We start from the raw sequence: 27,476 nt of genomic DNA on the forward strand, positions 1-27,476 counted from the left end.
CTACCCCTCGTAGTGAGGCTAAGCAGACTATAGCAGTGGGTAAAAGATCACCACATGGTGTCTGACACAAAACAATTTAGGGAAAATTTATCCACTGTCTGGTGCCTTCCTATAAATCAACAGCTAACCCAGTGCCTTCTTCCCATGCAATGTCCTCACTTTTCATTGCCCTTCCTTTCCTCATTGCCCCTTGCCACACCAACAGTGCTCTGTTTACACACACACGCACACACTCACCTGAATCCCAATCCTCATGGTCCCTCACCACTGCCCAGTCTCCTTGCCAAGGTTCCTTCCACAGCCTCTGCCATGTAGTTGCCCTCTCATTTCCCATCCCATAGTAATGCTCTACAGTGCAGGAAAAGATCCTTTTTTGACTTAAAACAGGAGAGGGCAAAATCTCCAGGGATCATCCTCTATAAAACAGTTTCCTCTGTTGAATATTGGGGTTAATGCTCACTTCCTCTTTTCCCATCTGTTTCTGTCCAGATTCAGTTCCGTAGAATCCTTTCAATTAAGTACAGGACAGATTCTATTCACGCATGGACACATATACACACACATAGAGAACTCGATCCCATAGTCATAAATAAACATTTTTCATTTAATAAATTTAATCATCTTTACAATTATGGCTTAAATATGAAACAGGAATGTTGAGGTTCTTATTTAAAAACATTAGAAGCAGATAAAAATATTTGTATCCAAAATGTTGTTCCAAAGCTGTTACAAGTCTCACGTTACAGACACAAGATAAAAAACCTGTCACATTTAAGGTTCCTTAATTTGAATTTCACAACACGTAACATTTTATTTCCATTTAAAAACTGATTTATTGCAGTGGATCATTCTCTACACAGCTGTATGGCTCCTCAGGAACAGCACTGCAGGCCCACGTCTGTTCCTACTGAAGCCACAAAAGATTTTTCTACTGGTTTTACTGGGAGCAGGAGCAGACCCAAGGGAGAGTGCTAAAATCACAAAGATCAGTCAGATTGAAGCCTGAGACACTGTTTACTCTAGATGTAGATCACCTTTCTTGAACTCACATAGGGTTGAAGTCTCGGTAGTGCTGGGGAAAGCTATGCTACCCTCCAGCATGGACGGACATATACCACAAAAGCAATTTTAACACGTGCTTGTCTTCTGGCTGAGAACCCAAAGACAGTCCCTCTCCCCAATCCTGAAGAAAGAGCAAGCTGTATGGAGTTGGGGTGGTGAGGGTGCTGTACTCCGACCTCTTAGCTACAGTCCAGACCCACCCCGCCATGACTCCGGTCAGAAGCTCAGAATAGTGGGCTGTGCATGAGGATGGACACCTTTCTGCCCAAACTGCAGCCATTGTGCTGTTCTTTGGGCATGCACCTATGGTCAGCACCAGCTGGAGTTCAACCCCTGATGTTTATGATGAAAGGATATTTCCCAGTCATGGCATCTCCCTAGGAAACCATTCTGATCTCCTATTTTACCATTCACAAGCCTTGTTTTATCAAACTCTGTGATGTGGCCGACAAACTGCACACCATCATGCCAGACACATGCCATTGGAATTATAGTGGGGGCTTTCTCCTCTCCCCCCCCCATAATAAAAAATGTCTTCTTTGTCTTTATGTCAATAGTTTTATGTAAGAATCCTTCCATCATAAATAACTGATTCAAATCTCTCTACGCATATGAAGCTGGACTAAATTTAATGAGTCTTTTCCATATTAACTTCTCTGATTCTGTATATCCAAAAGCACTATATCCATAACACAGTATTCAGTTATCAGTAATAGTCTCTACAAAACATTACATTAATTGCACTTCCTGCTAACCCCTGGCTACTGAGGCTACATGATCAATTATGCGACTGCCTATTTACAACATCAATGCAACTCAGCAGTCTAAGCTGCGATCTCACTGTAGTTTGTAGGCCATAGGGCAGCATTTTCGAACACAAGTTATGAGACCAGTCTCTTTCAGAATAAGTTTCTGGAGAGGATGTGATCTGTTGCCTTGTAAGATAACAGTGACTGAACACAGTACTTCACTCTAGACTTTACTGCACAAGGTGAAGTAGTTTGGTGGGCCGGGGGGTGGGTGGTGTTTTGTTTTTGCTTTTTTAAATACGAACAAGTGGAAAATGGTACACGCAGAGGTGACTTGGCTAAATGATGCTCAGCAGTATCAAACTAAGCCCCTACAGTGCGTCTGATTCGCCTCTCATTTATACCAGTTGTACGCTGGTGTAACCTGCATTCTTTCCATGGAGAAACTCCAGATTTACACTAGAGGGAGGAGAATAAGGCCCACTGGACTTAAAGGGACCATGGTGAGTGTGTTAGCTATACAATGTTCTCTCTGCTGGGATGTGTGTGCTATACTGAAGTGTTTAACTTAAGGATTCCAAAACTGTCTTTCACCATTCGTTTCACTAGTCCACAAAGTGATCTCTGTTCCAGAGTTTACTCTGGAATCGTAAAAACAATTAGTTTGCAAAAACAAGGCCTGTTTGGAATCCTTGAGATACGAGGCTTCAATGTGGGACAACTATCAGGCCTAAGAACTCACCTGTTCTCTGCCTGTGGCACATAATAGTTTAGTCTCTTGAGGGCTGTAAAACTTTGGTTGTTGGGCTTAGTGTGCAGGTGCTGGGTAATGTTAGTGGCCTGTGATACAGAAGAGGTAGGTCTGGATGAGCTGGTGATCCCTTCTGGCCTCAAATGCTATGACCAGCCTTTATCCAGTGCCCTTTAGAAATACTGAGGAAGCCTTCTACATTCTTTCCTCAGATATGGGACTTGGACCCATATGCTGCACTACTAGAAGAGCAGATGTGCGTGTTCTCTTTTACCAGAAACCAGGTCTATTACATGGCAGGAGAGCAAGCAAGCAGTTTCAAAACAAGAAGCAGAAGAAGGAGAACCTTCTCCACAGGTTCTGCACTTTCCATGGCTATACACGACTCAAACCTAACAGGAAGGATCACGGAAATGGAGTATGACATTACACACTGGCTGTTCAGGTTTTCTTATTGCACATTCCTTCACTTTGGGAAAGAAGCCCTGCAAACGCAACACTCATTCATCCCTAGTATAACTCTTGTTGAAGTCACAAAGGTCGGTAGTTACACCCGGGGTGACACTTGGCCCACCCTGTTTTCATTTGATACAAAAAATGTTGCAATGGCAGCTTGGCTCAGTCTTACACGGACATCTACTGGTCCCTGTGTATTTGGTCTTCGGGAGCACTGAGGCGGGCACACGTACAGTCAGAACTGGAATAATGAGATTGCCGTGCTGTCCCCCATAAATACCATGCCCACATAAGCAGCTCCAGCTTAACAAGGCTTCAGTGCTGAGCACCATTTCACTACTACACAGGTATCATCGGAACTGAATTATTGGGAAAAATAACTCCTGTTCCTGTCAGCCTCCTGTTCTCTAGTGATCCACACCTCTCAGTTCATAGCAATTTGGCTATTTTAAAAATATATACACATACATCTCACGTGGCCAAATGCATGGGCCTTTGATTGCAAAGCAAAGTTCACTGAGTTAAAAGTCAATAAGTTAGAAGCAGCTTAAAAAAGAAGAAGAACAGAGGAGGGAACATTCTTTACACAAGAGGAAACATTTTCAAGTAAAACTAGGTGGGCAGCTTAAAAATATCTTTACAGTGTCAAAATCTGCTGGTAGAGGTTGTCCCCCATGGTCTTCATTCTCTTTATACTGGTCATCACAATCTCCTTTGCACTAAGAGTCAATATGTCTATTTATAAAAGTACTTGGCCTTGGCTAAGTGATATTTACCTATTCATAAAGGCCAAGAATATTTCATTATCTGGGTTTTGTTTTGGTTTTTTGGTTTTTTCCTTCATTTAAAATAAAACACAGATTGTTTCTTCTGCTTTGAGAAATGAGATTGCCTTAGTAGTTTCCTGGGCTTGGTTTCAGAATTCATGGTAGCACTTGGCAGCCTTGATCCTAGTATGGCACATCACAGCTCAAGCCTGCAGCTCTGTCACATGCCATCCTTCAGCTCCTGATGAAGTGAAAATATCTATTTGGTCCCCAAAGAATAGCTGCTGTCACAAAAATGCAGGTTGGGGATTCCACGGAGGCTCTCTTGGCTTCCACAAAATCTGCCCCTGCACCCATCAACTTCCACAGCTTTTTGGTTTGCAAATGCTGGAAGTCTTGACATAAGGTTGCCTTTTCATTACAAGAAGTTTAAGGTGAGTGGTCAAGTGCAGCTTGCCAATTCCTGGTGCATTTTCTTCACTGGTTAGTGCCTGACGGGTAGAAAAGAGGCTTGAATGCAGCATTGTTCCCCAATGGGCCCATCAAACATTTCAGGCAGGGACTGGTTTATCCAGCTGTGATCTATTCACATCAGCGAAGGGCTGACTTCTTCCTGACCCGAATGTCGTGAGCCGAAGTGCTGCATCCCATCTGTTTGTAATGCTCCAGCAGTCTCCTCCACAAAGGGTTGGATTCCAGGAGATAGCGGTTTCCTGTTGGTAGAAGGGAAAAACCAACAGTGAGCAGAAATGGCTAATCTGTTTCCATAGAACACTTGGCGGACCTGTCTGTAACCTCTGGGCCTAGAGAAAAAAGCCAAACTGTGCTGGATAAACTGGAGGGACATTTCCTTCAGCCCCAAAGTCCCCAGCCATGGCCCTACCATTGCCACATCACTGTAAATGTATCCTGTCCATGTGACCAACAGGGAAATACCAACAGGTCAAATTCTGCTGGACTAGAGATCCAGCATGCAAGCAAAGAAAGAATATGATTAAAAACAGAAACAAGACAATACACGCTGAATGTATGTTAAAAACATGGGAGAGATGCCTATGATCACTGCTCTCCACTCTGAGGGGTAGTTCAAATACATGGGGTGGTTCCCAGCCACTCGAACTTCAAAATCATTGACGTTGTAATGTTAGAAAAACGAAGACAGACCATCTTCTTCTGCCTCTAAGTTCGGATCCCCACTTCCTTCTACAGCATTTCTTCTCCCACCCTAGCTTCATGCACCTTCCCAGAAGACTCACCTATAATGCAGAGCCCCTCTTGAGCCCGAGTGATGGCTACATTGACCTGGTTTGGGTCAATAACAAATCCCAGATACTTCTTCTGCCAGCTTTTGGTGGGATTCCTATCAATATCTGATCGAGAGCAGGAGCGTACAGTGGACAGGATCACATACTTCCATTCACTCCCTAGAGAGAAGGAATTGCACCAATTTTATTGATGGTGAAGTTAAAGGCATTTAGCCAGAAAGTGTCCAGCTATGCTTCCCTACTGGAATAACATCCATTCCTCTACAGCAAAAGTCTAGAATATCGCAGCTTACAGCTGTGTTCCTATGGCATTTGGAGCCATTACTGTATCCCATCGTCATTTTTACGAGAGCATCTGCCTTACTGCAGACCCTGGCTCTATGAAGAATGCTCACTTTAACAACCCCAACCTCCCCTCCAAGTGTCATTCACATTTAACTTCTTCACTTATGTTCAACAATTGCGCTCCATCCATGTGGCTGGTTTTCTGAGACACAAAGATTTGGGGGATTTCTTTAAATAGGTATTTCAAGGGCTCCGCTCGCTGCTGATTGTGACCAAGAATCACCCAGAAAGCCAGCTCTGTGGGGTCTCTCCCGATGGCTGAAGCAAGCCCTGACCCATGAGATTTGGGGATTCTGAGTGACAAGGTGCTGTACCCCACAGGAGGGTGGAGAAAGGTAATGACCTTACTTCACACCAGCTGGAAGCTGAAATAGAGAACTCTGCTATTCCCTACGGACCTTACCTTGGCTTTTCATGATGGTGCAAACTGTCATCCCACGGACACCCTCCTGGGCGAGACGTTTGTTGACCTCCGACACCTGGGCGTTGTACGGGCTCAGGATGGCAACATTCACTGGCTTGATGGTGCCATCCAGGGTCAGCTGCTTTGCTATCCTCACCTGAGGGGGGACACAATGTGAGCTCCTGCTTGTTGTTGGGGCTGGGGGGGAGGAAAGGAAACAGCCTTTTCCTTCATTCCACACATAGGTGGAATTGCTGTGGAGGGACAGAAGAGAACAGGTCCCCCCAGCTTCAGATTGGGAAGGAAGGAGGAAGAGAAGACACGAGGTTCTCTCCAGTTTTATGCCATCCCATTGATACCCCACTCAGTGATGCACTCTGGCTTCTTGTCCACATGGCCCCTTTCACCAACGCTGTTTTGGTCTGTGGTTGCACCGTTCATCCCATCCTCTCCATCCACAAGGCACAGAGACCAAGGTGGTGGAGGAAGAGACTGGTGTCGAGTTAGTCTTGGGCAGCAAAGCCAGAGATTTTAATGTTAAAGCAAGGAAACTCAACCTGGCTCTCCTAGCCCTACCCATGGCGCTCCTAGGGCTCAATGAGGCATAGCACAACTCTTTGCTGAAATCACTGTGTCAACCCGGGAACAAGACAATTAAAAAGAAAAAGGAAAAAAAAAATAGATGCAGGATGATCACATCTTGGTTTTGTGCTGGTAGCCACATTATCAAAGGGTGAGCAAGGGCTTCACACTCATACACTGTGGAGAGCCTTTGCTAGCTGCAACATCAACAGGACCATACATCTTTGAACTAGTGCTGGTTATTTCAGCAAGCCCTGACCAACAATGCCCATGGCAGACCAGAGCTGCGCTGGCTACAGCAGCGTTTAAAGGCAGCAGTTCCTAACATCACTCTAATGCTTTCCCCATGACCAGCATGGGCACTGGCTTGTGCTCACCAAATGGTGCTGTAAGCCGGGCTTTCCCGAACAACCTGGCCCAGCCCCACCGGTTAGACCAAGCCTGGGCCTCGGCCTCTCACTGGACGTGTGAAAATGAGTGAATAGCAGGGGCTGCCTGGGGCAGTCTACGAGATTCCCCACGAGCTCCTGTCAGCTTCAGTACTTCCACCAGGGCGCCATAGACACCAGCCGGTCACTGGGGCCATTCTGTTCCTGGCACTGAGGGCAGGGAAGACTCCTCCACTCTCAAAGCTCCCTCTGCTGCTGCCAGCCAGGGAAGACAGCATGGCTAAGAGGTGGTGGTAGTCTGGCTGCATCAGGGACTTGATAGATGCAGGGAACAGGGGAGCAGCCTGAGAGACGGTGAGACAGGAGTAGCCCTATCCTTCCCCCAAGCTGAGTCCCTTGGTGGGACTCAACACTCACTCTCCTGTTACCACTCTAATCCGTCCTTCCCTAGCAGGATACGCTCCGTGCACAGAAACCTGCTCCTGCATCTCACCGGGACGCATTGTGGTATTTCACGAATGGCTGATCGATACAAAGACTCTCTCTCTCACAGAGGAAGGTAGGGACAGAGCTTGTTTGCTTTGCGAAAAACAGGGGTGGCTGGCAAGGAGCGTGAGACTCCCTGGCCGAATTTTATAAACGCAGACTGATCGTGGGTCTAAGACAAAAAGTAAATCCCCATCAGCACCTGCCTGAGAGATGGTGTGAGAACAGTGTCGTCACAGCTTGTGCAGTGGGCACAGAGAGGGTCGTGCTGTTTCAATGGATGCATTGACCTTATTAATGTTTAGATCTTATGCGTCTCTTAGCAACTCCTTTCAATGACAAAATGGCAGCTGCGTTGAAAAGACCAAACACCACCGTCAATGTTTGCAGCTGATTGGCTGAAGAGCATTTCAGGCTGGATAACTATTAAATGGGACCCACCTGGCAAGCAAACAATACCAGACGCCAAACAATATGTCCATAAACCCAAGTGCTGCCTTACTCCACCCTCACCATCTGCCAGCAAAAAAATGCCCTGCTGGCTACTTACCACCTGTTCCACTTCTTCCAGGTTAGCCCTGGAATTCTCGTTTCCCTCCTCAGTAGAGACCATCAGACTCTGCTCCTTCCCCTCTATGTGCCCGAAGATGATTGGACAGCCGCTTTTGTATCTGTGTTCGAATGCGCTGGTAGGGCGTTTAAGCTCAGGGCAGGTCGTCAGATTGCTCATGTAAAATTCCTGGGATGGGAACCTGCAGATGTCCTTTTGCTGACAGATCAAAAGGAGAGACCCTCAGGTGAGTAACAAAAGTGAGGGCCCCAGGTCCCACAGTACCTCTTTAACCAAGCTGTCTACCGCCAATTTCTCAAGCCGTAGCTCTTCATACAACCCGCCACATAGCCATTCTTAATAGCCTCCAAAATGCTGCCCCTATGGAAAGGGCAAGAAATTCAGTGTCACCTGTATACCGATAGATATGGACAATAGAGCAGGTGTGTAGACACGCATTTTGCATGTGCCAACAGCCAGTTGTGACAACTGGGTACCCAGCCCCTTGAGTTGTGTCTTCCCAAATCAATCAATTGCATGGGCAAAATCAGAGGCCGGGCAAAATTTTACCCGTATTTATTGTATTTATATGTCCAATGCTTTACAGAAAAGCTCTTCTGACAGTTAAACCAGAAGGCAGTGCCCGCTCAAGCGGCACGGTGACTGCCATTTTGACCTGGGTCACCTAGATCAACACCTGTGCATTCTATAAGGCAGCAATTCCTCCAGTACTGAACCCACTGAGGGTGGCTATTGCTAATTAATTAATTCAGAGCCGTCCCAGAGCCTGCATTATACAGGAGGTCGCTTTCAATTATCACAATGGTCCCTTCCGGCATTAGGGTCTATGAATTATTTGTATTGTGACAGCACCCGAAGGCCTGAGTCAGGATCAGGGCCCCATTGTCCTAGGCACATGGAGACAGGGACTGCCTTTCCATAAGAAATTACAGTCTAGTTTATGACAAGCCAACCTGTGGGTGTAGCTAATAAACAGGAGTATAGAGGAGGGTATCAGTGATAGGAATATGTATTTACTGGCTAACAATATGCCAGTCAGATTGACTAAAGGGTGAAACTCAACAGATCAGCAACCCTCCGTGACCCTGCACCTGCCCATTGTCAGCTGGCAATCTATGAGATGAGAAGAACGAGTGAAGAGTTGGCCAATGTACTAGGGAAGCTCAGAAAACCATGTTCAGAAAGCTCTTCTGCAGTGAAGAGTGCCCTATCCTGACTAAAACAGTATCCAGGAAGGCTCCCCTAAAGTAAATACTCAGGGCAGACTGGATTATCAGAGGAGATGTTACAGCAGAATATTTGCATCCCAACAGGCTGGAGCAAGCCAACAGCATTTCCTATGGCGGGGGGTGGGAGAAAGACCACCAGGGGACTCCTACCATGCGGTACTGCGTGTCCAGCATCTGGGCTTGGTCCCGGTAACGTTCAAAGAGGGATGTCTCCATGCCAAGGCTCTTGCAGAAATCGTTGTGGACTACAGGCCGCAACTGCTTATGGTCCCCAAGCAAAACAACCTGGAATATATGGAGTGAAAACACAGGCTCCAGTTCTCTGCCTCTTCTACTCCACTCCTTCCAGTTAACTTGTTGGAGGAATGTGTGTGAAGGCACATACATTATTACTATTTATTTCTATTCAGGCAGCACCTACAAACCCCAATCCAGGATCAGGGTCCCACCAAAGAACACAGTCCGCAGCTCACAGTCGAGGTGTCATTTGTTATTCAAGACACTTTGCTGAGCAAGAGCTTGCCAGACTCTCCATTATATTCTCCAACTTCAGGACCAGGGCCAGGTGGGTCATTAGGACAACCACAGCACATCTCATCACACTGAGATTGTCTATACAGGCCAGCACGTTTCCTGGCTGTAGTACCAAATGCCTCTTCCAGAGCATGCCAAAATAGCATCCACATCTTCCATCTACTTTTCTCTCCAGCCCCATATGTGCTTTCAGGAGAGTCGAGCCAAAATACGGATTTAGCATGTTTGAAAGATTGCACTTGTGGGGCTGAGATGAGATACTTAGGTCAAGTAATTAGCTAGTGAGCATATGGACCAGTTTTATACTGCAGTAGTCACCATCATAATAGACCCATTAAGTGTGTGTTTATATACTATATTGACGTCTGTGTGTATGCGTGTTTATGCAGAGCGGTGTGAATGCAGATGTACAATGTACGCCTCCGAGCCTGGGATGCATCACACAGTTTGACAGGAGTTGCGTTTCCCTTGCAAGGTAAAAGGGCGACACATAACGGGGCATAACGCCCAGCATCCCAGTGCTTTGCTTGGAGCTCCACCTTGACGAACACACGGAGGAGACACCACAAGAGTGCATGCATCACCACAGGAGCCATCAGGGACAGCCTTGAAATACAACTGCAAACTTTAGTGAGTAGCGAGGCGCAGTCTAGAGTGAGTGCAGAGCCAATGGAGAGATCCTCTGGTTAGGGAGCAATTCCAGGGGCAACTGACAGCGCCCTAATGACTGACCACTGGGAAGGACTCACCTTTTCCGCCTTCATGTAGCTGACCAGGGGTATGAGGGTCTCTGGCTCGGTGGACATGGCGCACTCATCAATGAGGATCTGCTTGACGTTCAGGTTGTCCACAAGGCAGGCGGCAGAGGCCGCAGAGCACGTGCACAGGATGACATTGTGGCATTGCAGCTCTTGCACACGGGCTTCTAACAACAGGCTTTTGTACCTGTAGGCGAAGGTGAAGGAGGTCAGATTCTGTACTAGTGGCAGCATTTGTGAAACTTTCACCTCTGCTCAGTTCCTACTCTGGAAACGGGATACACCTTCCCAAAGGGTTACACCCTCCCCTCCCCCCAGCACGGCCCTCTCCATAAAGGGTTTCCCACAGGCCCAGTTGGAGACACCCTGGGGTCTGAAAGCTATGGAACCTACATCCCCAGGCCTGGTAGCTTCATTTTTCAGTCCAACAGCCCAGAGTCTCATGAACCACACAAGCAGAGCCCTCGAAGCAGAAATCACTCTAGAAGCACTCACAGGCTGCAGTGTTACCCTAAGGAAGTATCCCTGGATGTTCAGTTCACAACAGATTCAGAGAGTTACTGTCTCCACAGCATATTCTGTGCTACAGGGTCAACAGGAGCTGGTTGTATTTGTTTTTTTTCAAAAAAAGCAACCTCAGGAACATGATGTGGTTTGTTCTTTAGTTTCAATTTCCAATCTCAGCAAAGGCTAAGAGGGCCAGATTCTTAGCTGCTGTAAATCAGCATAACTCCATTGACTTCCATGCAGCTATGCTGATTTACACCAGCTGAGGTTCTGGCCCAGCAACTGCATCTTAAACCTCTCCCTTATGGGGATGTGAGTAACTGCACTGTGTTGCATACAGGTACTGGCTATTTCATACTAATACACGCTCCAGTACAGCCAACGACTGCCAGACCTCTCATGTGGGTCTCTTTTCACTCACTTCTTAACCTCCTCTTCTGATATCTGCTCTTCTCTTTTCACTTTTGTATCAAAGTCACGGATTTTTCGCCAAAGAGGATTGGGTGGCTGCCGGATTCGGTGATGCAAAATTATTTCACTGAAATTAAAAAAACAACAAAAAAACGGGATTTTTCAATATAAACGTTATACATACCCACATCCATGCACACTGGGAGATGTCCCGCAACCACGGAGTATACCAGCTTGGTTATACACCAGCAGCATCTCTAAGAAAATACGTCCCAGCTTTTACATTTTCTCAGGCCCTATGCTTATTTCTCCCTAGATGGGCCAAAAGATTTTCTTCTTTCTATTCCAGTTAGTAAACTGAATGAATTTATAAGAAATGTCAACATTTGTCAAGAGAGCTCAGTAACCTCTTATTTCTGAAGTTACCCAGAAAAGAAGATGGCTTCATTCTAAATACATGTCCCAGACATGTCCAAGCATCTGCCAGGGCTGGTGGACAGCTGGAGGGACACACAAAAGGGGCCAATCGACAGAAAACCCTCCACTGAACATACTCAGAGAGGGAAAACGTAGGGGACTTAACAGAGAGTAAACGCAGAGAGTGGCCTGGAATAGGCAGAGATGGTGGAGCCTTGTTCATGATCTGATGGTGCTGGAAGGATTCAGATTCTACTCCAGAGACCCTCCTGCCAATAGTTCCCACTCCCAACCTGCAATTCCCCCGTATACTGCAATATGATGTATTTGGACTCTCCTGAGCAAACTAGAGGATAGCTTCCTTGGCTCCACGGTGGGGTGAACTCAGGACACACTCTCTCTTTAACCTGTTTGGGGTTGCATTGTCCTACCTGAGCTCCGGCTTAGGTTTTGCATCCCGCAGGGCTTTCCGGGAGAAGTGCCGGCTGCTCCCGGGGTAGGGGAATTCCATCGACTCCATTGCCTCGCCATAAACCCTCAGAGGCTTCAGGTTCCCCTTCATCTTCAACAGCATCTCTGGGGAGGGAGCAGAATAGACTCCACTGAGTGACACCAGGACTCATGCTCTCCTAAGATGCCCCCCAGGCAACAAGCCCTTTTAGTCTCAGGGTCCCAATATACAGCCTTGCACTCAAAAAGGCACAGATCTCCAAGCTCCTTTGAGAGCAGGTCAGTGAGGGATCTTTTATAGAGCAAAGGGATGCTGGAGCAATCCCAGACTTCAATGCAAGCTGCACCAGGCACCCTGAGCGTAGGAACCATCTGCTGTTTAAGAACATGCATTATCTCGCTTTGTCAGATGTACTATTCCTACCCCCTCTGCAACTTCTCACCTGCCACTGCCTTGTTTCCATTTAAGAATTTCAGATAAGTAGTACGCTAGGATCTCTTCCACCTTCCCTCCCAGCTCTCTGAAAAAACGGGTAAATAGAAATCTTGTATCACGTGACCCCCAGCAGTCAGCATGCCAAGTTACCTGCAACAACGTCAACAGACTTGTTGGATGGGCCACAGTACAAGATGCATTTTCCTGCTTTTTCCGCATCGTCCAGAGATGGTTCCTTCTCCAGCCTCTCCTCATTCAGCTTGTTGAACCAGTAGACAATATGGACCCCAACCACCGTCTTTCCCGTGCCTGGGTGAAACAAGGTCTGCTGAGAATGTTCCGACATACCGTTGTTGGCAAGTGGAGCAGAGAGACTTCCAGGCTGGTGTGTTTGAGAATTTAGAACTGAATGGATTTGCACAGCCCTGAGTGTCACTGCCCCACCCCATTTCTGTGTCACTTGCGTGTGGTCCCACAAAGAACACGTCACTTCAAGGACCTGGCAGCAGAGGAGTCTGGGGGAACCCCCGGCCAGGCCTCAAGCGGCTTCCATAAAAAGTGCTATCACCCATTCACATGCATGCATGTACCCCCTCTTGTCTCACCTGGTGGTCCCTGGATGAGAGTGAAGGGTTTTCTCAGAGCATCTAGGATTGCCTTGTTTTGACTTTGGTTGAGCTTCCTCAGGCTCCCAGGGATATCAAAGGTTTTTTGGGCCAGGAGTTTGGATTTTTTCTCTGCTACATTTAAAAAAATAAAAACAAGAACACCCAACAACTTTAAACTGAGATTACAGAGGGCACCAAACAAGAAGCACACTTTGCAGTGTCATTGAGCACGGCATGGTCCAAGCATAGGACTCAGAGCCAAGAGCTCCCAAATTTAATCCTACTTTGACACCAACTCCCTCTGCCACTGAATCACCTGTAAAGATCCAGAGGGTTAAATGTTAACTGCTCTAATATGGCGGCTAGGTCCTGTGACTCCATTCCCCTTTGGAAAGAGGAATCCCTAGCCAGGGAACAGAGAAGAGGCAGATGCTGAGAACAGCAGAGCTCTATCTGGGAGCACACTCGCTTCTCTATCATAAGGACCTGGGCAGACAGCTGGGACTCCTGGGGACATACCTAGGTGGAAGCAGGTAGCCACCACACAAGGGAGCTGGCCCAGCCCTGTCACAAACGACCTGCTTATTGGCTACCCATTAACAAAGGTAACCTGTGTCAAACCCAGAACCAGGACTGTGCATATATCTGGGGCCTGTAAGATCTCAAACCTCACATCAGCTAAGAGACCCCATGCAGGAACTGAGGGAGATTTTTTTTTACTTTTTCTGCCTCGGTTTGCCCATTCACAAAGTACAGATCACGCTTATTCAGCTGCCTCACAGAGGCATTAGTTAATGGCTCCCAAGGGCTCCAACGAGAGTGATATAAGCACAATAGAAGTGGCAGTGTGGCCTAGTGGATAGGATGCTGAACTGGAACTCAGAAGACATAGGTTCAGTTCCTGGCTGTGCCATTGGCCCGTTGGGTGATCTTAGGAAAGTCACTTCCCTGTGCCTCAGTTTCCCCATGGGAAGAATAATACTTGACTTCTTTTGCACTTCTCATACTCTGAGAGCTATGCATGAAAAGCGCTAAGATCGTAAGAGCCAGATCGTTTTATTATTATCACCAGGTATGGTCTTAAACGTGGCCCACTTGCTTTGGCAACTGAGCAAAAGAAGCCTGTGAATGTTTGCACCTACCTGTCTGAGGAGGCTCCTGGCCCAGTGCTATGCTCTTGGCGAGCGAAGAGGCATGTTTCAGTTTCCAGATTGCATTCTCCTTCCGGCTGATAGAAGGGAAAACAGAGAGTTACTGAAACATAGCCCCACATGGTGAAAAACACGACACAGCTTTGTTGAACTGCCTTTCGGTATCCTACCACTTTGCTTTGTTCATTCAATGAAGGCTCTAAGCAGAGAGCTAAAAGCAATTTGGGAAGAAGTTGTATTGCAATAGTGTTACTCTGTACAGGTGACCCATTCCCTGCCTGCATGAAGAACGGAGCCAGGCAGGATTTGGGGGCAGAGGATTACATTTCACAGAGCAGCAGGGAGCACAGATCACACCCCAGCTGTTTTTATCTCAAGGCACCAAGGGAGAGGTCACTCCAGAATAAGAAAAGCTAAAGCTACATGCAGTTGTAGCTGGGTCAATCCCAGGAGATTAGCAAGACGAGGGGGGTGAGGTGGTATCTTTTATTGGACAGATTGTTGGAGAGAGAGACAAGCTTTTGAGCCACACAGATCTCTTCTTCTGCTACAGTTATCTCGAGCGAGATTGGCCGCCTTGCCTGTTAATGAGGCTTGATTCTAAAGGCAGGCCATGGATCTACTTGAAGTGCGGCTGTCTCAATAAGGCACGGTTGCAAAGAAACCGGCATAAAGGAGAATAAGAACGAGAAATCAGGGGCATGGGGCTGCTAAAGAAACTATGAACAGCCTTTCAAGCCGAGTTGTTTGTGAAAGATGCTGTAGCAAGAGTGAGGTGAATTGCTACAGTAACAGAAGTTGAGCAGTCCCCCCAGGGCTGCCTCTTTTCCTAGCCCCCTCAATCCTTTGCTCTTTAAGACAGCTAGGACTGCAGGAAGCGGGGTGTTTCGGGAATGTCTGAAAAAGCGACAACCAAAAACACAGAGCACCCTGCCAGAAGCCCAAGGGCCTGGCTGATTTGTGTAGGGACATGGGGATTTTCAGTGGACCAGGTACACTCAGGAGAAGGGCTCCATTCTGTTTGGGAAGGCGGCGTGGGGAAAGCTAGCCCCATATCTGCTTTCGTTTGCAAAGGACTGAAATCACCAGCTACGCGTTGAATATCGCACCCACACTTACATATCCGGAAGCATCTTTGGAATGATTTCCACTGTAAACCTGGCTGAGTCCCGGGAGATCTCTGCAGGAACTGTCTCCATGGACATAAAATGGATGTAAAAATTCAGAGTCTTCAGACCATTTCTGTCCAGCTTCTCATTGTCACTACATTCTTCGGTCAGCCCATGGGCTACCCAAGTGTATGTAGCTGGATCAACCACGAAGCTGCCACCTGCCGTGCTCTCGTTGGACAAGCTGAGTTTCTGGAGGCCGTGGCTAAGACATGCCTCGTCATTACGGCATCCACTGAGCGTCAGACCTTCTAGCCGGATGCACATGTAACAGTGGTTGAAGTCTACATCAATGGCACACTCCTCTAGGAAGCTTTTGGTTAAGGAGAAAGTCCCCTGCAGCTGCCCTTCGCTGTTCCTTTGCTTGTCCCAGGTTATTTTGACATCCTGCAGGACAATGGAGTCGTTTTCTGCCACAGCGCACGAAGCAGATTCCATGGCATTGAGCGGCTTCCACACCCTGCTATAGTCCAGTGGATTCTTGTACTTGTCCTTTGACGCTTGCGTGGCGTAATTCGAGAAGCAGTTGATGGGCTTTTCCGTGTGCTCTAAACAGACGTCGAAACCCGGAGTCACGCTCCACAGCTGCACAGAAGGCACCAGAAATCCCCGCTGAACCGCCGTGGTGAGCTGCAGTTGCACAGCATCCCCGGCGCTCAGCTCTAGAAACAGCCCCACATAGTGCGAGCAGTCGCTTCTCTCTATTCTCCCCACCTGCCTCTGGCCCATGGCCCGGCTGCGCCAAAGCAGAGCAATCACGCTCTCAAACTCTTCCTTTCTGATGGCCGCCAGCACGTCTTGCCACACCTGAGCGCTGAAGAGGGTGATGTGGCGGTCCCAAAGCAGTGAGGACCGCGGGGTGTGCTCCTTTGAGCTCACCACGGAGTACATTCGCCGCCTCCACGTCAGCCTCATGCTGTTCCGCTCTTGGTTAAACGAGGGCTGTTCCACTAACTGCAGAGCCCGGTAGTTGATTAGTTGGGGATCTGGAAGGCTCTCCTTGTTCAGTGGGAACAAGGCTTTAAAGAACCTATCAACTCCCTCAACGCTCACAACGAACGCGATCTTCTGCAGGACTTGGCACCTCAGCCGGGTGGCCATCTGCAGGGAATGGGCCCTCTTTTCGTAGGTTACTGCCCGCAAGTTCTTTCTGTTGAAGTCATGGCAGAGAAATTCAATGTCCTCCGAGGAGTACAGTACTGGCTTCTTGCAGAGCACGGAATGAAGGTGCCGCTGGACCACGATGTCCAAGTATCGGCGGATGGGGGAGGAGGCCCAGGTGTAAGAGTCGACGTGCAAGGAGTAATGTCCCGCCTTAGACTGAGCGGTCGAGTTGGAGCGACTGAAATAGGAACGGCTCAGCAGCCTCCTGAACTCCAGGACGATGGGGGCGAGCTTCGGGTGAATGTCATCGGTAGCAATGAGGTCGAGCATCTTGTGGACATCACGAGCGTCCACAGCTGACTTGAGGTGCTCCCACAGTGGGGTCAGGAGGCTGAACTCACCCCATCCAGCAGGGGCTGGGCCAGCAGGCAGAGCTCCCAGGTGGTGCGAGAGGTGGATGGACAAAGGAATGATGTGGCTGTATTTGTTCTTCATCTGAGCCACTTGCTGAGGGTTGGGCTCCATTTGACACCGAAGAGGAGTGATGTTCTTGGTGTGGTCTTTGTTGGTTAGAAACTCGGCCACAAAGCTGTTGAACATGATCATGAACTCCTCTATCATCTGGTGGGATCCCCTATTGCCTGGGGTACTTTCCTCATCCAGCCGGTCATAGTAACAGTCTTCCTGCAGCCTGAACTGTCGGTGGACTCTGGAGAAGTGATAAGCCACAGCTATACAGTCCTCAAGGGTGTCAAAGCGAAGGGCCTTCGCTTCCCCACTGTAGTGGTTCTTAATGATGCTTTCTGCCTCCTCGTAGGACAGCTGCCGGTCCGAGCGGATTGTGGACACAGCGAAGTTCCGTTTCATCATCCTGTCTGTCGTCTTTTCTACAGTGACAAACAGGGAGATCACGTGGCGATTCTTTTGTGGCAGGAGGCTGCAGAGGTCTTGGCTGATCCGAGGTGGGAACATGCAGAGCGGCTCCTTACCAGGGGCATAGTAAGTAGTGCCTCGTTTCTTCGCCTCCATATCCAAAGCACTGTCTTTGGGAACAAAGCCAGCCACGTCTGCGATGTGGATCCCAATCTCGTAACAACTGCCCTCATCTCGGACACTTATGGCATCATCCAAATCTTTAGAGCCTGGGGGGTCGACAGTGAAGGTCAGGTAGCCCCGGCAGTCCCTCAGATTCTCCTTGGGAGGGTTCGATTTGCTGGACCCTCCCAGCAAAGGTAATTTTGTTGGAATTTTCGTAATTTTGGCCAGCTCCTTGGTCACCTCGCTTGGGTACTTTTTTGCCAGACCGTACTCCAAATCAAGGATCTTCAAGCCTTCTTCCAGAGTCAAAGCCATGGGCAGGATGTCTGTTACTATGCCCAGAGGGTAGTAAAAACCTTCCCGCCAGGAGATAATTTGGACACAGAAAAGCTGACTTCTTTTCATCTCCTGGCTTATCTTCTCACAGCTGACCACCTGGTACTTCCCCTTTATCAGTTTGCGGATGGGGACAACATTGGGTTTTTCTTTCAGCCCTGGGACAAATATTTTGGTGATGGTGCGGTCGATGGGGATCATCACGCGGGGGTCGAACTCGTCCATCGTGCAGACGAAGGTCCGCTCTCGCTCGGCCCGCATCAGCACGCCCACCACTCTCCCTTGGGGACGGAGGGCGCCACCCTCAGGGGCACTGGTCTGCAGCAGCTCCACGAGCACTTGGTCGCCAGTGAAAGCCATGCCACAGCGAACTCTGCCTTTGATCTGAATGTTGAGGGGAGGTGACTCATCGAAGGCGAAGGCAGATGCTTTGTCAAACCCCTCTTGGACCAGCTCACACCTCTTGTACATTTTGGGGTGCATGCGAAGATACTCCTGCATTGTGTGAGAGGAGAAGTTGATATATTCCAGCCGGCCGTTCTGCTGGGCCGAGGCCTCGGAGTTCACGTTCAGCAACCCTTCTTCGGAAACAGTCACCTGGACGTTCTTGCTCTCATCCAGGAGCTCCTGGAGAATGGGATCGTCGGGATTTGCGTTATCCAACTCGGAGGTCCAGGAATCCGTGTCGCTGTCGTCCTCCTCCTCACACAGCTGCTGCTGCTCAGTGCTTCCCTGGATCCAGCTCTGCTGGTCAGACACTGCCTGCTTAATCTGCTCCAGCGTCAGCGTTTCCGGAGTCACGCTGCCCTTCTCGATGCACTCCTGGAGGAAGCGCTTCCAGACCTTGCTGCACTGGCCATAGGAGCACAAGGCCACAGCATCTCCCACCACAATGACCTGTGACTGGGCCCTCGTCATGATGGTGTTCAGCACTCTCGCTTCGTTGAAGAACTCCATGTTGGGGGAGGCAGAGCTAAGCAGGCTTTCCTTGGTGTGAACTGTGCTGATGATGATGACCCGGAACTCCCTCCCTGCATGGAACAAGAGGAGAGAGAAGAAAAAGGTTACTGATGGGAACTGAATGAGGAGGACTCTCTCTGGGTGGAGCATGTGCCTTTGGAGGTGTCCGTGCCTACACAGCGCTGCATCTGGACCCCCAGGAGTGACCGGCTAAAAACACCCGCATGTGATCATTTCCCTAAGTGATAAGAGTGACCTGAGATTTAACTCAATGAAACAGATTCCTTGGAATTGCAGGGGCTTCCCACCCGCGAGCCATGATACAGACCAACACCCAGGCACCACGTGAGGAGCCAGAGATGAAGCAAGAGCGAGGTGACTAATACAAGAGCAGTGTTTGTGGATTCCAAACCACTCTTCGATTTGACAGTGTTCTACCCCTTGTTATCCGCTCCCCGTGAACACACATGGGAATGGGGTTTGTACACAGGGACATTTGGGAATGGGCTTTTCTTTCCAAAAATCCCAGTGGGAACCAGAGGTTTTGTGCAGGAAGAGAAGTATTCACCATTCACCTGTTTAAAAAAAAAGTTTTGATCATCCAGTCCGAGAGTAGAAACAATGCCGCCTGGCTCCGGTAACCATGAACACTAGGGATAACAAACAGCCAATCAATGAGTTCATAAACCAGCCAAAGGCTGAAAATGGTTTGTCAAGAAGGAGGGATGTGAAGATGGGAAACGCACACCAGGCATTCATTATTTCCACCACAAGATGTCTCTGCTGCGCCATAAAACCAGTGAAGAACTAGATCAATCTTCTTTGGCTTGAGAGGAAAAAAACAAACCAAAACTCTCTTTCTTCAGCTCCCATGGCAGAGTCACATTTCAGCAAGCAGCCTCACTGGGAAGTCATGTGTCAGTTATACTGTGTCAGTACCCAAAGGCCTTTGCATATGGATGCCCTGTTGGTTACAACATATCACCTTCTTTTACATCATTATTAGACTCTCCCTTGGTATCCTGGGAATCTTGAGTACAGACATGAATCACACCAAGATACCCAGTCTCTGGGGCTCTGGCAAGTATGGGCATCTCTGCTTGTATGGCTGCAGGCGGGATTAGAAAAGGGATCAGCGCCTATGTCCAGGGTTTTCATGCTTCTCAGGAAATAAAGAGATACCCAACCAATTTCATGGGCTGAGACTAGGATACGGACATACTTCAGGAGCACGTTTTTCAGTTTAAAACCCTATTCATGTGTAAGAAATGACCGGGAACCATTTTAAACTGGACAGATCAGACAGAGCTTTCTAGGCCAGCAGCAACATGGAAAGGGGCTAAAAGCGACTCACCAATTTCTTGCGGGGGGCGGAGGGGGCGGCGGCAAGGGAGTGTGCATGCACTCATTGTATTCTGTATAAAAATTTTAAAGTGACGAGTGATTCTGGGCACCCAATTTAGGTACCTTAAAGGGGCCCAGTTCTCAGAGTGTGGTGCTCAGCAAGAGGGGCACCCAACATCACACACCCACCCCCCCCACAACTAGAAGGCCCAGCCAGCAGTTGTGTGGTGGGCACAGGATAAGAACCTAGATGGAACAGAATGGCATCGTACGCCTGTGTGGCTGCCCCACATCCATATGGGCACATCAGCTGCACCTGCTCTCCCCTCTGCTCTTTACAGGCTTCTGAAGGTGCCAGAGGCATCTCTGCTAGTCATCCAGCATTCAGTCCTTTACCCGTCCGCAGTGCCCAGCAGCATGGGAATATTCTCCCAGCTTCTCACTGGTGTGACCACGCGAGTTCTCACTAGCCTAGAGGGAGAGCCCGGAGTAGAATGGCTCCTTTTTCCTGCCACTAAGAATGGATTCCATTCCTGCCAAAGCAAAAACAGCCACTCAGCAAGATACAAACCTGGTAAGTTTTCAAAGTTTTCCACGGCCACCTCTCCCAGGTACTTCTTCCTCAGCTCCTGCCTTATTGCATTGACCTGGTGGGAAAGGGAGTCACAAAGTCAAAAACCAGGGAGCAGCTCAACAGCTCCCCGCAACCTGCACCCAGCCCCCGATCTCCAGAGAGCAGGTATCATACGGCCACTAGGTGAGAAAAAGATTTGATGGGGTTCAAGCTTGTTTTAGTTCCACCATCACTGCCAAAGGGGCTCCCTATCAACACGCAATGCAAGAGCATCTTGTTTAACAATCCAAGGCTCACCAGCCACCGGGGAAGGCTAGGCAAGCCAAGCTTGGTGCATCCCGATAAGACCCTGCCCCTCAGCTCTGCAAGCTCTAACCCGGAGCCCAGGACACACTCAGACTCACTGGGGTGACCTGCAGCTGCGGGCGGGCAGTGGGAATCACATTTGAGAGACTTAAAGAACAAAATGGACTCCCGAGGCTCAGGGGAAGAATGACACCAAGGAGAAGGGCAGGAAAATTCTGGATTGCCAGTTGGGCTGAGAAGGACTTCAGCAGATTTGCTGTGCTAGACTCTCTGCCCTACCTAAAACCATCCCCTTATAAGTCACCTCTGCTCCACCCGTCCCTTCCTCTCCCATGCGCTGTAAACACCCCCTTAGCAAAATGTACTGGACAAAAGTAAATTCACGCTTCTGGCATCCAGGGTTTGCAAGCAACAAGAGAGAGGGGTGTTTACAGCAAGTAAACCGAGTCCAGCGTTCGGCATTTACAAACAACAATGCGTCCCATGCCGCTCCAGTGCAGAATGACGGATCGACAACGCATCGGCTCACACTGGCACCGTCCTGCCTACCTGCATGCCATGGGAGACCACGCAGATTCTCTTCAGGTCCCGGGCTCCCCATTCATCTGGCCACTTCTGGTGCATCTCTTGCACTTTCTCGATCACCTGCACGATCTCGGAGACGTTGTACCAGGACGTCATGGCCATATCCCGCTCGGTGGAGCCCGGCACGTGGCAAAACATGAGTGGGTGGAGCTCAGGGTGGGGCGGGATGTTGCCGCTGGCACGGATAGTGTTGCCTTTGCTGATGTAGAAATGCTTGGAGACAAACTCGATGATGCCCGCAGTGGAGCGGTAGTTCTCGTTGAAGATGATCCTGCTTTTCAGAGCTACTTCATGTTTCTCCTTCTGGTAGTACTGGAAGAGGCGGTTCAGCAGGGTGTGGTCGGCAGACTGCTCACCTCCCAGGCAGAACAACTTAGGGGTCACTTGCATGTGGTCCCCAGCGAGGACGACTCGAGTCTCGTAAGTAGCGTATGAGAGCGGGATCAGAGCTTCGCATTCCAGCATCTGAGCCGCCTCATCTATCAAGATGTGGGTGAAGTATCCAGGGGGCACCCTCAGGTTCTTGGACAGCATAGATGTGGTGATGATAACGCGGTGCCTGTCGATCTCTGCTTGAGTGGGTTGCCTGAAGGTCCTCTGGTTTGGAGAAAGGCAGCAGTACAGCTGAGTGACAGGGTCGGTCATGCTGATGGAACGGTCTGTGTATTTGATCCTCAGAGGGACTGCACCAGGGTGCCCGTTTGTGACATACTCGTGGAAGTACTCACGGATGTAGATGTCAGCCGCACTGGAAGCGAGAGAAAACAGGAGTGTGATGCTGGTAAACCAAGTGCCAGCTCTGGCCAAGGCCATAGGTGTGTGCTAAGAGCTGACAGACTTGTAGCTGGAAAGCAAACCAGCTCAGCCGTACGTTAGTTTTGTTCAAAATAGGTAATGGTCCTCTAAGAATGTATTTAGTGTTCAGACCCTGTGAAATGCTTCTAAGTTGCTCCATGCATTAATCTCATTGGTAATGTCTGTATTCCATGCTATAAGGAAATATTACTTTGAAAATGTTTGCTCTGAACTTGTGAACCCAGGCATGGGAATTGTCCCCCCACCCATCCAGGAGGGCTCTCAAAAATTAAGTGGGCCATCATAAGACTTGTTAATTTCCCCATCCACCCATGGAGAAGCAGGTGCAGAAGGCCTCATCCCAGACATCTGAACGCGGGAAGGGGGAAATAAACATAGCTGACATGACGATTTTTCATCTCTGCTGTTCGAACTCTCAGAGGGCCAGAGACACTAAACTGAAGCAAGAGATCTCTCAGGGTTATTCCTGGGTCTGCCCTGAAAGACATTTCGAATGGACAGATCACTACAATTCTGTCACTCTTAGGAGCTGGATTCTAATTCATTTGTGTGTAGATGTTTGCTTGCTTTCACCTGTAAATAACTCATTTGTTTTTCCTAGTTAATAACCCTTTAGAATAATTCCAGGATTGGATACAGGTGTTGTCTTTGGTGTAAGATCTAGGGGACCAATTGATCTGGGGTAAGTGACTGGTCTCTTGGGACTGGGAGTAACCTGAATATTTTGTGATTTTTGGTGTAAGTGACCATTTATCACCAAGTCCAGCTTGTCTGGGTGGAAAGATCGATGGGAGGCAGTCTGGGACTCCATGGCAAGACTCTTATAGTGATCCAGGAGTTCACACTTGTTACTGACTTGGTGAAGTCTAATTAAAAAACACACCACCAGTTTGGGGTATCTGCCCTGAGATAGGCATTCACGGTCCTGAGCCACTCCAGGCAGCACGGCAAGGGGATGTGAGTGGGAGTCTCAGACAAGCCCTTCATCCAAGATGCACTGGGGTAGTCTGTCCCATTGTTTATTCATTTGGGAACGGACAAGGAACACACTCATTTGCAGTTTCCAGAGCTCTGGCCCCTGATTTACAACCTGCAGGCGATACTCACGTATGTGCAGAAACTAGCGTATGGGTTACATGCTCAGTTATCCGCACTGTGCACACAATAAGCCTGTGCTCATGTTTTTCAAGAGTGCGATTTAAGGCCTAATCAGTGGCTGCACAGTGCCTAGAGCCTCACTTACTAAGGGACTTCTGAATACATACACTTGGGCCCTTAGTCACAACGCCACATGCCCAGGGATCACATGGGCACAAGGATGTGTAGGGTCCCAGGTATGAAAGCATGGCCCCAGGCATTCCTCATCCCACAATCAACCTTCCTAGAATCCTGTCCTGGCGGAGTATGTGCAAACATCTCAGAGAGTAGAACAAGCCCCAGTGCAGCCAGAGGGCAGGACACAGGCTAAGATTGAAAGTCATCTCTTATTATTATACCTTTCAAAAAAATATTAAAGAAATAATGGTCCCCATAGGAAAGAAAACAGACCCTCCTCTGTGCATTCCCTCCCGCATTGTCGCTTTCATTTTAACATCTCGGAACAATGAAGGCCAGTTCAGAGCCTACCACCTTTGCATGCATCTCGACTTTCCCTCCCCCAACTCTCCTCTTTATGGGACCTGCAGAATCAATATTGACACATACACGCAGCCTAGCAGCTTTTGGAAAGAGCCAGCATCTGAGGGCAAATACGAGAATGAAGTCACCTGGGCAAGGCCAAGAGGGGACATTAAGGGGCAGAAGCGAAGGAGTTTTCATTTCACCGGGCATGTAACGGTTACCCACAGTGTTGCCGGGGAAGAGGACCCAGAAGGGAATGACTGTAGCACACCATGAAACACATCTCTCTCCTCCCCATCTCTCTAGCTTAGAATCAAGGTCCCCATCAAGAATGTATCCTGATTTCCTTCCACCCACATCTTCCTGCCCCCATCTAGGCTCAGAATGCTTTTCTTTAAGAGAATAATGTTGTTGTATTTCCATAATGGACCAAATGTTTGGACTGTTGGCAAAACTCTTGGCATCGAAACACAATTTAGTTTCCTTAGGGAAATCCTCACATCCCCATCACGGGTGAATCTGGCGCAGCTGAGCACTCAGCCTTCAGTTTATGGCCTCCCAGCATCTTCCCTTGGAGAAGGGCCATGGCAAAGCTAGCAAGTTACCTGTTGGTGTGGGTGCAGATCAGCACTCGCGTGTTGGGCTGCTTGATGATTTCCCTGGTGGCCATGGCCAAGGTGAAGGTCTTCCCTGTGCCAAAAGGCCCATAGATCAGAAGAGGAGGGACCTGCCTGGAGCTGGTGGCCTGGCCAGTGATGAAGGAGATGGCCTGCATCTGCTTTTTGTTCCCCGTCAGCAGGAGCGTGGGGGAGTGAGGGATGGAACAGGCTGCAACGTCGGGCAGGATCAGCCGCTCGTCCAGCAGCTGGTCCACCGCATAGTGCCACAGCCGGAACTGCAGCCGGTCGATCTGGAACTGGATCTCCACCTTGCGGGAGGTGCCCTGCTGGAAGCCAAGCTCGGAGCAGCATCTCTTGGGGACGAGAAGCCAGAGGCTCCTCTCTGTGATGGCCTTGCTGTCCACCTTGACCTCGTACACCCGGTTGTCTGTGGGCGGGTCAGGTGCCAGGAAAGCGGTGCTCACAGACCGGCTCAGTAGGTACCCCTCGTTGGTGTCCGGCGTTAGGGCACAAGGGATCGGCACTTCAGCAAAGAGCTCACCAGGGAGGGCGCACTTCATCCCCACGGACAGGGTCTGCAGCATTGGGGTCAGGGAGATGGTGACCTGGAGGTTGAGCCTGAGACAGAGAAGGCACCAGAGCGAACAATGATGACTGCACACGACAATTCATCGGCAATATTCCCCACTACGCGGAGGGACTGCCTGCATCACCGCAGCATGAGAATCCCCTCCCGATTGCCCACCTCTTCACCCCACCCTCTCCCCACAAGAGGGCCTGTGCCCTGGTCCTTGTGTTCTGGTGACAGGACTCTTCTCTGTGCTCCCCTAGACCAACCAGAGATCACGCTGAGCAGCGTTTTCAAATTGAATGCCACTTGTTTCAAATTACAGCATGCAGACTTGCGGCACCTGGGGGAGGAGCTGCTTTGGAGATTCGGCCACGTGCACTTACTGAAAAGTGACACGTAAAGAATGGCAGTTTGGCAAACAGGTTGCCAATCCCCGAGAAACTCAACAGCACTAAACTCCTACGGGACACCTTCAAAACCAGGCTTAGAGAGCTGCCTGCCTGTGTAACTCCTGCAGGCTGCTGGGAAGGAGAGCTACACACTAGGCGCCCATCTACTCTACATCAAGCCGGTGCACCAAGGAGCACAGACGCACCAGGTGCACCCACTTCCTTCAGGGTCGGCTCCTCGTGGTGGGTCTAGTGGGGTGCACAGCACAGCTCCCTTTGTTTCTCCCCAAGTAGCAGCACTGAAAACCTCCACCCACGGCTGGCTAGTGCTCAGCACAAACCAGAGCCCAGGCGGTAGCCAAGATGTGGAATGCACAGCAGAGCATTAGGCAGCCATACCAGCTGGTGCTCTCTGGAGGCTCAGGGCAGGAGATTTTGCCTTGCTGCTTGAGACGGGATGGGGGAGAGTAACCAACCATTGCACTCCAGAGAAAGGAAGGCCCCTGCAGAGGCCATTCCCTTCCCGCTCCCCTCCCACAGCTCGCTTTGCCTTCTCCCCATCACAGACAGACATTTCTCCTCCTCTAACCCCTCCACTTACCCCAGTGACCCCATCTCCTGACTTCCCTTGTGCCCACTCTCATCCCCTCTCTTATTCTTCTCCGTAACCTCTCACTCTCCGCTGGCTCCTTCCCCTCACAATGCAAACATGCTTGAGTCTCTCCCCTCTTAAAAAGCCCACCCTCGACCCCATTTCTCTCTCCAACTACTGCCCCATCTCCCTTTCATCTCGAGCTCATTGGACACACTGTCTACAACTGCTGGCTGGTGTTCCTCTCTCCCAGTTCCAGCCTAGACTCTCTGCAAGCCAGCTTCCATCCCATGCCCTCCATGGAAACTGCTCTTGACAAAGTCTCTGCTGACCTCTTCCTAGCCAAATCTCAGAGCCAGCTCTCCATCCCCCTCCTCATCCTCCTTATCCTGTCAGCCTCCTTCAACACAGTCAGCCATGCTCTTCTTAAAATTCTGTCCTTCCTTGGCTTCCGGGACTTTTCCTCTCCTGGTTCTCCTCCTGTCTCTCCAATCATTCATCCACTGTGTCCTTCAGAAGACTCTACACCTTATCTCAGGGTAATCTCATCTGCAAACCCAAATTCAACTGCCATCTCTACCAACCCACAGATCTACCTCTGTCCTCTGGACCTGTCTGATTCTGTCCATACTAAAGTCGCCATTGGTCTCTCTGACTTCTCCTTCTGGATGTCCAGTCATCAGCTCACGCTCAACAGGGCTAAAGCAGAGCTCTTCATCTTCCCCCCAACCTCCCTGTTCCTTCCTTTTCCAATCTGTTTGGGCAACACCACCATCCTGCCTGTCACTCAGGCCCGTAACCTGGGTATCAGCTTTCATTCAGACCTCTCTCTAGGTCCACATCCAGGTTACGTCTAAATCTTACAGACTCTCGCTGCAGAAGAGCTCTCAGATACAGGCCTTGCGATCCATCCACACGGCTAAAACTCTCCTCCTCCCACACTGCAACAACCTTTTCTCCGGCCTTGACAAATGCAGCCTGGCCCCACTCATATCCATTCAGAAAGCTGCTGCAAAGATCATTCTTCTTGCCTTGCTGATGTCCCCCCTCTCTTTACGTCCCTCCACGGACTCCCCGTTTCTCTATCGCAACAAATATACGCCACTTTTGCCTTCCTTTCTAGGC

General features: G+C 49.4%; 1 protein-coding gene across 1 annotated transcript in view; it reads right to left on the reverse strand.

The window, feature by feature from the left end:
• Positions 1 to 586: 586 nt before the first annotated feature.
• The window catches only part of HELZ2 (helicase with zinc finger 2), a 52,377-nt gene continuing 25,487 nt past the window's right edge, over positions 587 to 27,476 (reverse strand). Inside the window, exons 6-20 of the mRNA XM_048819744.2 lie at positions 24,785 to 25,417; positions 21,708 to 22,491; positions 20,850 to 20,925; positions 15,447 to 19,005; positions 14,319 to 14,404; positions 13,174 to 13,308; positions 12,719 to 12,877; positions 12,114 to 12,258; positions 11,276 to 11,392; positions 10,339 to 10,534; positions 9,206 to 9,340; positions 7,806 to 8,024; positions 5,799 to 5,955; positions 5,042 to 5,209; positions 587 to 4,498 (exon numbers count right to left, since the gene is read on the reverse strand). Coding sequence (XP_048675701.2) covers positions 4,377 to 4,498; positions 5,042 to 5,209; positions 5,799 to 5,955; positions 7,806 to 8,024; positions 9,206 to 9,340; positions 10,339 to 10,534; positions 11,276 to 11,392; positions 12,114 to 12,258; positions 12,719 to 12,877; positions 13,174 to 13,308; positions 14,319 to 14,404; positions 15,447 to 19,005; positions 20,850 to 20,925; positions 21,708 to 22,491; positions 24,785 to 25,417 — 6,691 coding nt within the window. The 3' untranslated portion in view covers positions 587 to 4,376. The remainder of the gene's footprint in view (positions 4,499 to 5,041; positions 5,210 to 5,798; positions 5,956 to 7,805; positions 8,025 to 9,205; positions 9,341 to 10,338; positions 10,535 to 11,275; positions 11,393 to 12,113; positions 12,259 to 12,718; positions 12,878 to 13,173; positions 13,309 to 14,318; positions 14,405 to 15,446; positions 19,006 to 20,849; positions 20,926 to 21,707; positions 22,492 to 24,784; positions 25,418 to 27,476) is intronic.

Source organism: Caretta caretta, chromosome 13 (genome assembly GCF_965140235.1).
Source record: "Caretta caretta isolate rCarCar2 chromosome 13, rCarCar1.hap1, whole genome shotgun sequence".
In the NCBI taxonomy this organism is placed as follows: Eukaryota; Metazoa; Chordata; order Testudines; family Cheloniidae; genus Caretta; species Caretta caretta.